Genomic DNA, 12,809 nt, shown 5'->3' with positions numbered 1-12,809 from the left:
AGCAGGAGAGAATTGTAGTCACTACTGCAGATCTATGCCTCTACTTGCCCCTTTAAGGATGCCTTTCTGGAAATCTGAGGACTGCCCTTCCAAGGAAAAAGAAACAGAGGGAAAGTGGGACTGTGATCACCCATTAATAAACCCAGTCTGATGAGGAGCAGCTGAGGAAGTTTGGGGTGTTCAGCCTGGACAGAGGGAGGCTCAGAGGGAACCCTCTCACTCCACATCTCCCTGAGAGCAGGTTGTACCAAGTGGGGGGTGCTTTGTCCTCTCAAGTAGAAAGTGACAGGACTAAAGGAAATGGCCTCAGGTTGCACTGGAGAGGTTTAGATTGGATGTTATGAAAAAAACTTCTTCCCAAAAAGGTTTCAAGCATTGGAACAGGCTGCCCAGGGGAGGGGTTGTGTCACCATCCCTGGGGATATTTAAAAGATGAGTAAATGTGGCTCTTGCAGACATGGTTTATTGGTTGTGTGAACTTGCTGGGTGAAAGGCTGGACTTGATCTCAGAGGTCTTTTCCAACCTAAACAATTCCATCCTTCCATGCTATAAACTTCAGACTGCAGACTGGCTAGCTTGTTGAGATCTTTACCATGACTGCTGTCACCAGGACTGAGATTTGGCACTGCTAAGCTTGCTCTGGCACCTGTGTGCTGTGTTGGAGTTGCTCCTGCATGTTTGGAGATCAAAGGCAAAACGGGAGTAGTGAAAGCTACGCTGTACTTGTATCAGCCTGTGAAGGAACACAGATGCCTGTACCCTTTGTTTTCCATGGACTGGTAAGAACTTGACCCTTGCGCCCGGGACTTCTAGAAGATGAATAAAGAGCTGTATATATATATAGCACACACACACACACAAACATCCATTCAATATGTGTGTATGTTAATACATGGACTTTGTGAACAATAAAACCAAGGCCTTTTTCCTGCTGCCAAAGCAAATCACTGAATAATAATCCATTAGGTAGAAGGAACAAGCTTCATCCTGAGAACCATTAATGTCACTTCTCTCCAAACTCCTCTATCAATGTTGTTTCAGAATATCATGGCAGTGCTCTGCCATAATATCTCTTTTCTAATTTCCAGTCTAAGCACATCCACCACCATTTTGTGTCTATTGATTCTGAGCAGTCCTGCTTGTAAAGCTTTAGTCATGAGCTAAACCTAACTCTGCGTTGTTTTGTTTGCAAGCAAAACAGAAGTGTAGCAGAACCTAAAGGCAAAACTAACACAAAGATGCTGCAAAAGGAATTTGTATGACGACATTTGCTTTATCCAACTTTAGTCAAGTCTGAGGTGGTTGTGTGTTTTCCCTCCACAATCATCAGAAAGACGGTGGCACCTCTCCAGGGTTTTTATCACTAAGACACTTATTTGAGTATCTGAAGAACCATTTCCCATCAGTGCCTGCTTCTTCCTTTCCACAGATTGTCAAGTGAATCTGCATCAGAAGAGTAGCTGAAGCATGCACCTAAAAGCAGATGAAATGAGCCTCTCCTCACCATCTTAAAATCCAAAAGAATATTCCAGTCAATAGCACTTGGATTTTTTGCTCTTGAGAAGAAAATGGATCACAGAGAAGTCACCTTGGATGTCACAGAACTGTTTTAAAGAACTAAACTCCCTAAATCTGGTCTTTATCGACCAGTCATGAGACAAACATAAACACTGAAAGAAAAACATGGAATGTTTAAACCATTTTTGTTTCCCCAGAAGCAAGTGGCTTTTAGAATATTCATCACACAAATTGCTTTAATTACAAATTGGAACAAGAATAAGTTTTGGAATTCTGATTTCACATGACAGAGCTCTGATTCTATGGTGAAAAAATTGCTGAAACAGGAAATTTCCTTCCTTCAATAATGTGTTGCTCTCTGCCCATATATCAGACCAATTCTATTTTCTAGGAGCTCACTCTGAAAAAATATGATCTTTTAGCAGACCACTGTGTTTAAACAAAATTATTATTCTCCCTCTTATTTTTGACAAAAGGTAATGAATGGATACTGGGAGTTCCTGAATACAACAGGAGCTTTGGAATAACTATTACCATGAATTTCTGGAAAAGAAGGAATTTGATGTGAAGGGCCAAAGCATAAGGACAAATTAGATAGAAGAAGATATGCTGATTTTCCAGTCTGGGCTGGAAATAACACAGATGGAGAAGTGAAAAAGAATAGGAAAGATTGTGTCTGCAAACTGTTCTCTCAATGGGTGTTTTTGGGAGAGTGTCAGCTGAAGGACAACTTTTGGTAGGGTAAGTATGTGTTATCCATGTCCAAATTTGTGGGTAATCAACTCACAAATCAGCTGATGAGTTAGTTAAATGTTGCTTCCTTAGAAAAAAAACCACTCAGGTTTGCAAATACCCTTGATGATACACTTCTGGCAACTCAGGGTCAGGCTGGAGCATGTTCCCCTTCTCTGTCACACGTTCCCCTCTGCACTTACCCATGGGCAAATGCCAAGTCCAAAAATGCATCAAACTATTCTGTATTATTTTCTTTGTGGTGTTTTCCTCTGCAAACAAAAAACTTGCAGTTCTTCGCACACTTATCAGGAGAAGCAGCAATAATCTCAGTTCACCATCCCACTTAGAATGGGAATGCAGAAACATTTCACTTATCAGGCCGTAAATCCAATCTTCTGTTTGTGTCTCTAACTTCATTGGCTCTGAGAGCAAAACAGGAGCTGCTATTCCTCCTTCAGGCTGAGATTTTCATAACAGTTAAAGTGGGATTACAGAGTCAAAATTTACACTTGTAGCCAATGAATGAAACAGAAAACTCATATTCTGCTGCTTTTGTGGGAGGGAATGCACTGTGGTAAAATGAATAATCCCCAATACTTTAACTTCTTAGGAAGGAAAATATAAGGTAATTAGGTGCTCCTGAAGTGCTCAGTCTGTTGTTTGGCTCAGTTTGCTGCCTCTCTAGAAAACCTGATGTGTATTCTTGGCATCAGGCATCAGTGCCCCGAGGGAGAGGACATACAAGCCTGCAGGAATGTAGATAAACATCTAAGTTCTTACTCTGCATAACAACAACAAAAAATAATCAGTGAAAGCCTTCAAAGTGCTGCCAAGGGGCCCTTCTTCATAGTCACAAGTACCATACTAAGAAGAGAGCTTACACGTCTCATTAAAAATATTTCATATTTAATAGATCCAGTCATAATTCTGACTTTTTTTTAACAACAGAAAAAACTAATCTATAGGGTTTTATTTTTCTGGGGCCAAGCAGTGGGAATAGCCAAGCATGTGTGTTCCTTCTAGCACTGGGCAATGTTTTCCTTGTAGTAATGCCTAATGGTTTTGTCAGTTGTTATTTACATAATAACTTTCAAAACAAAAAATGCAGGAAACATTATTTTGTAAAATTTAGTAGATTGCTGGGAACAATTATACACTTCACAGAAGCATCTACTGAAGCATCTACTCTAGAAGCACACAGAGTTCAGCTGGTATAACTGAAGGTGAGGGTGTGTAATTGTCAGGGGAAATAATGTTTTATTAGAGAATTTTCTAACAGTGGGTATTTGGTCAACTCTGGCAATTACACAGAAGTACAGAATGACTGCCCTTTGGGAGTGCTATTTATAAACTCAAAAGTGCCTGAACAGCACTCAAAAAAGGCTGCCAGTTTCAAGAAAATTAATGACAATCTGACGTTGGAGGATGAAGAGAGAAGAGGCTTTGTGCTGAGCTTAAGGCATGAAGTGTGTTTGCACTGCTTTGTCTTGGCTTCTCTGTGGAAGCCTGGGGTATTGATGGGAGCACCCTGCTCATGGCATTGTCAGCTTAGGCAAATCAATACAGGAAAATGTAAACTTAGAGGTAACCTCACATTCCTTTCTCCTAAAGGTTCCCAAGAGAAAACCAAAGAAAACGGTGTCTTTGTGTCCTGGAGCCTTCAGGGTGTGTCTTTGCTGTACTTCCATTAAAAAACAATCCACAACAAAACCACAAAACCCACCCCACAGACAATCACACCCAAAATAGTTCCCTGAGTGCAAGTAGTTTGTGCAGAGTTTCTTCACCTAATCCAGCCTTTTGCTGATAGACTGGTTTTATTTGGAATTTTTAAAATTCCAGTCAGACATAGTTCAATGACAAGTTCACACTGCTCTAAAGACTAACAATTCTCCACTTTAAATTTTCCTGCTGGATGTCAAAATTGAACTTACTGTGCATAACCATCAGATGAGCACCAGAACCAGCACAGGAGTGAGAGCCAGAAAGAGAAGTTCAGTGTCAAAGAGTGACACATTCCAGTTGCTGTGTCAGTGCCTCTGCTCCCGTTGGCAGCCACAGCACAACTTCCAGCACAAAGGGCCTGTACAGGTATCAGTGACTGTCTTTGAATAAAAAAGCACTTTCAGTTGATACCATCATCCTGCCAGTGGCACAGAAATGCAGGCACATATTTAACATGTGTGCATTCACTGTGACGTGAGTATTTATGTATCAAATGTTTTAATAAAACTCACTGACTTCTGAGCAAACTTTTTATCTTCCGATCACTTCAAGTCGGGCTACATTGCTGTTACCTATGGAGTGAGGGGAAAATCACATTTCTAATGCTGTGTGTTTTGTGTGAAGTCATCTCTGCAGAAAAAAGGCTTTGTATCCTGCTCGCAGAGCATGTGTGAGAACTGTTACAACAACAACAAGCAGCTTCCCATACTTTTATTTTGGAAAGACAAAATGGCTGAAGGCCACAGCTGTTGATTTATTCAGATGCCGAAGGAAACCATTAGCCCATTGGACCCTGAAGATGAGATTCCTTTGTGCTAAATGTTAATATAAGGAAATCCCAAATAGGGGCTGCCAAAGGGACATAATACAAATGCAAAACGCCAAATGTACCTAGAAAGGAAGGAGGTAGATGGTTGTTTATTAGAGAAGAGAAAAAAATTCCAGTGAAAAGCACAGTTTGCTTTTTTTCTCCTTCTTCTTAAGTACAGTGTGATTTACTATGAGATGAAAACTCTCCTGTATTCAAATCAAACAGAATATCTTTGAAACACACAACTACGCATATGGTTGTACGTTAACGACTGCATGTCCATGTGAACTGGTTTTTATCAGCATAATGCAGATGGAGCTGCTCCACACACTCCCTGCTGTTTGCAGCTTTGTTTTAATTAGTTATAATAGCCCAGTATAAATGAATTGCATCCTCAGAAGAGAGGTCAAAGAAAAAACATAATAGCTGTCATCAGGGTAGGCAACTCCTCTTTCAGATTGCTGCTGTAATGACCTCATGGCAGAAACATGATTAATCATTGCCTGTATTTAGCCTAAATTTCACAAACGTCTTCCTCTCCCCCAGCTCTTTTCTTTCAAGATTCAACAGTTACAAGTACTTTATTCCATACCTTGCAGGAGTGACATTTCTAATACTTCATTCAGACCTTTAAAAATATTTAGTACAGGACAAGCTGTCATCTACTGCAATGTTTAAATCAATATGGGGTCCTGTTTGAAGAATGTATTTTTATATGTCACAATAAGACCACAGAACTGAAACTTGTCCTGGCTTCCTGTCTTCTTCTTAGCCCAGCAAAATGGAGCTTTTGGCATGTGGCAAAGAAATGACACGAGGAAAATGAACAGTACTCACTAGTCAAGGCTGAACTGATTATAGGAAAGAGAACATGATTGACTGAGGAGGTTGATAATAGTGGAGGAAATAGACCAAGAGTGGTTGAAACAAAGGACAGAGGAATTTGTTTCCGCTGGCTGATGTTCCTCCACTTTTCCAACCAAGATTTTAACCAATAAAAAACAAACCATGTTTGTGGTGTTGTCACAACAGTTTCCAGTTAAATCAAATCAGGATAAACTTCCAGCGTCCAAATAATTTCCCTCATTTTGGTTGGTTGCTTGCCAAATGAGTGAGAATGCAAAATATGGTGGGTTTACAAAGTCATTTGCAGTTATTTGCAGACCACTTCTTATAGAGTTCTTATAGATCAGCATTGACCCACATTCCATGGTTTGAAAGATATGGCACTGGGACATGATTCTTTCAACATCCAGAAAAACGGCCCCACAAATTCCTTACTATCACTGGCTGTATTCTGGCGGTCCTTGCTGCATCCAGCTGGTGACAGTTTTTCACCGTCCTTTAGCAATCATCTCTGCAAGACAGACTCTGACCAGTGCTCTTGGCCAGCCTGGAGAGAGCTGTGCTGTACCCAAAGGGTCCAGCCTGTGACCCTGTGTAGCTGCTAAGATGTCCCTAAATGGGTGTCTGCAGGGGGAAAGAAGAACAGGAAAAATAAAGTTTGCTTTGCTTCTTTGAATAACGATAGAATCTGAGAATCATTAAAATCAGTAAAGACCTCCAAGATCATTGAGTCCAACCTTTGACTGGACACATCCATGTCAAGCAACCCAAAGCACTGAGTGCCACATCCAGTCTTCCTTCAGGAGTTCCAGGGATGATGACTCCAACAACCTTCCTGGAGGCCCCTTCCAGTGCCTGACAACCCTTTCACTGATGAAATTCTTCCTGATGTCAGTCTGAACATCCCCTGGCACAGCTTGAAGCCATTTCCTTTTGTTCTGTCCACCCCTCACCTGGTTGTCCCCTCCTGTCAGAGAGTTGTGGAGAGACAGAAGGTCCCCCCTGAGCCCCTTTTTCTCTGGCTGAGCTCTTTTCCCAGCTCCCGCAGCTGCTCCTCATCAGAACTGTGCTCCAGCCCCTTCCCCAGCTCTGTTCCCTTCCCTGGACATACTCCATGCAACCATCTCCACAACAGGTAAAAAAAAGTAGATTCAATATTAGTATGCAAGTTTCTTTTTCCCCTTGCTTGAAAATCTGCATTTTGATACAATTTTAATTTACAAAAAAACCCTTCTCTGTGGTTTTATATTTTTTCCCTTACTTTTTTAAAATAAGAGTCCTGCCTCCTTCTGTGGAATAAACAGATTGACTCCTCACTGATTATGCAGTGAAGGGAAAAGTGCTGTGTGTGTTGAATGAATATTTTCCCAGTTTGCATGTTTTTAAATGAAATATATCTGCTGCTGCTTCAAACCAGCAGAGGGAGTTTGGTCATCCAAATAATTTTTAAACATCTCAACACAATCCTATTTTTTCAGTACTGTTGTTATCTGGCAAGCACTGCTGCTGAAAAGAAAAGGTGAAATTTTACTATCCACACTGTTTAACTCCTTAGTCCTAGAGACTGCTTGCTTCCAGTCAATTTCTACAGATGTCATTGTGCCAGAAGTTGTTGCAATGAAAAATGCCTTAGAGAACTAAGAACATGAAAAAATCAACTCAGTGGGAATGTTTGGGAGCAAACTGTTTGGTTAAAGGGGAATGTACAATTATTGCAGTGCATGTGCCATTCAAAAGTGCATGAAATCACTGTGTGGTAACAGCTGACACCCTTTTTTTTGGGGGGGGGGGGAAGTTAGTTCCTTTATTTTTTGCACTCTAGAGAGAAGCTTTGAAAGTTCCTGGTTTAGGTTTCTTTATTTGGAAATACTGAAGTAATTTTAAGATGACCGCAGTGGCAAAAAAGGTCAAGTGAAACATTCACTGTAGAGCAGTACTAGGGAGTCTCATTATTACTAGGGTGGCTTTTTTTTTTTTTTTTTTTTTTTTTTTTTTTTTTTTTTTTTGTGAGAGAAAACAAATCAGCTCTAGTGGTGACAAATTGTATCATTCTTATTTTGTGTTATAAACCTGCATAGCAGGAACTACACAATGATCTCTCTTGTAAAATAAAATTATAGCAGTTACTGATGTTAACAGTGGATATTATCTCGATTTGCAAGTATGTCACAACTCTTCCTCTCTCAAAAGCAAGGTAGAAATTCAGATATTCCATTAAGCTCAATCATAAAACACTTAAAATGCTAACCTTTCATTTTAAAAAGTTTTCTTGAACAAATTTATGAGACCATTGTGTTATTTTCGCAAACCTAATTGGATTTGAAAATACTCTGAAACAAATATGCACTTTTATAATTCCATTGAGTCAGAATATCAATTCTCCACACCTGGAACTGAAAGGAAGGTCAGAATAAAAAGCAAGAGACGGTGTTCCCTGTATATCTGTCCAAAACTATTTTCAAAGGACTGCATAAATACCAATTATTGACTAATATTCAAGGGAAAATGGCTCATTACAATTTTCAGCTTTTACTGAAGTGGAAAGTGAGGAAGGAGCTCATTGTAGGTGATTTAAAAGGTAATTTTTGGTAAATAAGCATTTAGCACATGCCACCAGACATAGAGCATAGAGAAAAGAAATGAAGTAGTCACATGATTTAACAGTTGAGTGAAAATAGTCAATAGCCTGGCACAGATGTATTTTCCTTACATGTATTACAATTGTCAACTCAGATGAGATTGCTAAATACAGGTCCCCATGCTGGTCTGAGTCAACATGAGCAGACTCCTGCACTTTTGCAAACCTCAGTGCTGTGAAGTCTTGTCAGACTCAGCAAAGCATGGGGCAGACACAGCTGCCAGTGCCACACACCTCACAGGGCACAGAAATCGGCTCAGGCTGCAGGGCATGGATTCAGCAGCATCGCAGGCATTCACCCACAGACAACGAGACTGGGGCTCAGCAGCCCCCCACAGGGGCTCCCTCGGGAGCCATTCCATTTCTGCCTCACCTGTACTGGAAAGAGAATGGAGGCTGAAGCACAGGACCAGCAGATGCTGGTGCTTTATCATCAGAGCATATGGCTCAGAATAAAGCTCAGGTTTGGCATTCAGGCTGCTAAGAACCTTTGAGCCAGACCTGGCCAGAGTTATCAAGGCATGTTGAAATAAAACAGAATTTCACAAAGGTAAGATACCTGTTGCACAGCATAAGAACCAAGAACCAGGGCTTCTCTCTCCAGCCTGCTCTAGGCTGAAGGGAGGGGCAAAGGCAGCTTTATATCAGCATGAGTGAATATGAACTGGAGTGAGATTTGGACAGCTTCCAGAAAGAAGGCTACATGAAGCTCCCTCAATGCTCTCTAAACATGTACACTATTGACATTTTATTTCTCACCTCTTGTTCATGCACACTTAGCTTTGTGGCGGAGTTTAAAAAAGTAAAAACTGCTACATCAGATAAAATTTGTAATTCTTGTTATCCTTTGTCCTTCTTTTTTAGCACGTAGCTCTACAAAGGAAGTGGAAAAAAGTGATACATTAGACAGATGAGGATAATTCATTCTCATGGAAATTATTTTCTGAATTTTTATTGGAAGAGACTTCAAACTCTAAGGCTGATGTTTCCTTTCTGTCCCAAAACTCCTCTTCTTATTAAGTACTTTAAACCTGGGGGTGCAGGAGGGTTGTAGTTTTATAAAAAATAAATTATCCTTTTAAAGGTAGCATAATGGGGCCATTTATCAGCAAAACACTGCACTTGCTTCAAGGAAATTCTGACTATGACTTGTACATTCTCAGTTCTGCAGTTGAAAAAAATGGAAGCACCTGCTTCAAAGCATGGTGAAGCAGATAAAATACCATAATAAAATGTGATACATAGTTGCTTATGCACTCAGACTTCATGTTTTGTCTTTAGTGCTCATGATCTGACTCATTTTCCCATTCTGTGCCATGAGAAAGATGCTAAGCAAAAGCTGACTCCTGGAAATACTTGACATTCTTTTCAGGCTAATTTTGTCCTGAGCTTGGCTGAAACAGCTCATTTGGAACCACTCATAAAAGGATGTCTGCAGCCAAAAAGAGGGCATATTTTCACTTCAGAGAGCCCTGCTGTGTTATATTCCCTGATTTTCATCAAAACCAGACCATGTTTACTTGTCCTTTTGGCCTTAGGGTCAGGGTTTTTTCTTTAAATTTCTTCAGTTCTATGTAGTTGTTTCACTCATTCCTGAGTTTCCCACAAAAACCTAAACAGTGGCAGCCTGATATAGCTTGCAGCACTTTCCTACATGCATCTGAAGTAAAAAAAAAAACCCACCCAACAAAAAAGACCCCCCTAACCCATAAACTATTCAAAAGATGTGCATAAGCCCACAGACAAGTGCATGATGTTAATGACATTGGCCAAGGGGATGGTTAGGTTGGGAAAGTCCTCTCAGACCATCCAGTCCAACCTGTGACCAGACAGCACCAGGTCAGCTAGACCCTGGCACTAAGTGCTATATCCAGTGTTTGCTGAACATTCCTCCAGGGATGAGACTCCACTGCCTCTGAGCTGCCCATTCCAGTGGGTAATCAACCTTTCTGTGAAAGGCTCCAACCTGAGCCCCCTCAGCCTTTCCTCATGAGATTTGTGCTCCAGACCCAGAGGAAGAGGAGGACTTTGTGGCAGGAAGCAGGGCAGGGATGCGGGTGACCCCAGCAGTGAAGGCAGTGGTGAGAGGGATGGCGCTGTTCATGAGTCCTTGAGGCCAAAATGGTGAAAGGAATCCTGTGTGAATTAGGAAGAACATTGCCAGCACATCAGAGAGGTGATCCTGCACCTCTGCTCAGCCCTGCTGAGGCATATCTAGAGTGCTGTGTCCTGATCTGGGCTCTTTGAGAGACATGGAGCTCCTGGAGTGAGTCCAGTGGAGACTATGGAGATGATGAAGGGAGTGGAACATCTTTCTTACAAGGAAAGGCTGAGAGAGCTGAGGCTGTTCAGCCTTGAGAGGGGCCTCATCCCCATCTGTCCCTTCTGCAGGGAGGGTCAGAACAGGGCCCAGTTTCTGCTCCAGGGGAGCAATGGCACCAGAGGAACAGGCAGGAACGGATCCCAGCAAGTTCCGCCAGAACATGAGGCAGAACTTCTTTACTGTGCAGTGACCGAGCACTGAACGGATTGCCCAGAGAGAGTATGGAGTCTCCCTCACTGGAGATACTACAGATCTGTCTGGACACAATCCCATGCCATATGCTCTGGGTAATTCTGATTGAGCAGGGAGGTAGAACCACTGTGGTCCCTTCCGACCTGACCTATTCTGTGGTTGTGTGAAGGGGGTGATGAGGGTAGTGAGGAGGAGGCTGAGGAGGAGGCTGATGAAGGGACTGTGAGGGGCGGTGAGTCGGTTATGAAAGGGCTGTGAGGAGGTCATGAGGGAGCTGTGAAGAAGCTGATTGGGGAGTGATGAGGGAGCTCTGAGGGGGTTATGAGGGGGGGGTTTGATGAGGGTGGTGATGAGGTGCCTGACGCGGGGCGCGACGAAGGGTCTGACGAGGGGGACGATGAGGGTGTGACGGGGGCGGTGCCGGGGGCGGTCCCTGCCCTGAGGGGCGGGACCGGGGGAGGAGCGAGTTCCCCGCGCGGGGCGGACCCGCGGTGGTTACGTCACCCCCGCCTGGCAACGGCGTGGGGGCGGTGGCGGCGCGCGGCTCTCGCGGGACTTGGCGCCCCCCGCCGTGGGCGGAGCGGAGCCGCCGGTGCCCGAGCTCGGCTGAGGCAGCGGCGGGAGCGACGGGACGGGCGAGCGGTGCCTTTGCCCCGGGCCGCCCGCGGCTCGGAGCCGCCCCTTCCACGCCCGTAGTGCCACGGATGGAGCCGCAGTGCCCGGCTTGAGCGTGTCGGCGGGACCCGGAGCCGCTCCGCCGAGCCTGGGCGGGCGGTCGCAGCATGGGTGAGCGCGGCACGGCGGGACCGGCCCTTCCCGCTTCTTCGGGGGTGCCTTCGCCGCCCTTTGTCTGAGGGTAGGGCGCGGACCCGCGGATCCCGGGGCAGCCCCGGGATGCCCGGGGCGGGAGCGGTGTCGATACCCGGGGGACGGTGGAGGAGCTGCCGGGCCGGCGAGTGCGGCAGGTGCTCTGTGAGCGCTCCCTCCCCGGAGAGGCCGGGGGCGCCCCGTCCCGCCCGGCCGGTCCCGGGGGCTGCGGAGGGCTCCGGGCTGAGAGGAGGCGCGGGGGTTCCATGCGTTTCGGTGTGGAGAGCGAGGTGTGCAGGAATGCCTGGTGCTGCTTGGAGAGGGAGTGGCTTGGTGAGCATAAAAGTTTTTATGGCTAAATCCAGCCCTTTCGCCTTTTTTTTTTTTTTTTCCACTCAGCGTCGCCTTCGCCCATTTGTCCAAGGCGGAAGCGCTCACTGTATAGTAAAGAGTGTGAGTGTAGAACCCCTGGGAATGTTCCTATGTTCAGGTTCACACTGGGAACAGTCATTTGTGATGGGTCTGGTTTTTATTGTAAGCGTCGATATAGGGGAAGTATCAACGAGTGAACTTAAACACCGCTCTTGAGAGCCGTCTTTGCTTATAGCGACTTCCCCTTTATAGAGATTTCGGACCTCACTGGAGTCGAGAACGATGCGCGGATCATTTTGTCTGTCTCTCATACCTCCACCCTGCTCTGCTGTGCTGTGCAGCACCGGTGTACTCGTGGAGGGTGTGTGCAGGGGCGCCGGGCAGTGGCTTCAGTGTCCTGTGTGCAAACATGCTCCATCAGAACGGGAGTAAAGCTTTTAAAGTGGGACGGTACCTGGGTTTTGGATAGCTTTTCTGCCTCCCCGTTGTGCATGAAAATGAAGAAGTGCACGGTGTGCACGTCAAACGTGCAGTTGGTGAAGCGAGAAACGCTCCTCCTGGCTGGTGTTCTGCTGATTATCAAAATCTGCTTTCAGTATGTTCATCTCAGTGGAAGTTGTCTTACGAGGTGAAAGCACACTTAAAATGAAATCTGAAAATAGAAAATGAAGCTAGTGTTTTAAATTCTGGTTGAAGCCAAGCATCTCACTTTTAAATGCTTTTTGTGATTATTCAGAATAGGTAACACTTGCTCTTAATTTCTTTTCACGCTGCATTGTTTTATTTGCAAGTGAGAACTGTCTATGAGAAAGGTCATTGTAGTGGCCTGTGATGGTAGTTC

At 44.2% G+C, this 12,809-nt stretch overlaps 1 protein-coding gene across 2 annotated transcripts in view; it reads left to right on the top strand.

Annotated features, from left to right (window-relative positions):
• The first annotated feature begins 11,399 nt into the window (after nucleotides 1-11,399).
• CD2AP (CD2 associated protein) overlaps nucleotides 11,400-12,809 on the top strand; it is a 76,290-nt gene continuing 74,880 nt past the window's right edge. The window contains exon 1 of one of the 2 annotated variants that reach the window (XM_030236076.2): nucleotides 11,400-11,575. In XM_030236076.2, the coding sequence (XP_030091936.1) occupies nucleotides 11,572-11,575 (4 nt within the window). In that variant the 5' untranslated portion in view covers nucleotides 11,400-11,571. Of the gene's footprint in view, nucleotides 11,576-11,847; nucleotides 11,930-12,809 lie in introns of those variants that run through there. The other variant, XM_018921494.3, reaches the window with a different exon arrangement.

The sequence above is a fragment of the Serinus canaria genome, chromosome 3 (genome assembly GCF_022539315.1).
Source record: "Serinus canaria isolate serCan28SL12 chromosome 3, serCan2020, whole genome shotgun sequence".
Lineage (NCBI taxonomy): Eukaryota > Metazoa > Chordata > Aves > Passeriformes > Fringillidae > Serinus > Serinus canaria.
Note: the sequence above shows the minus strand (reverse complement) of the source record. Positions and strands in the feature narration are given on the sequence as shown.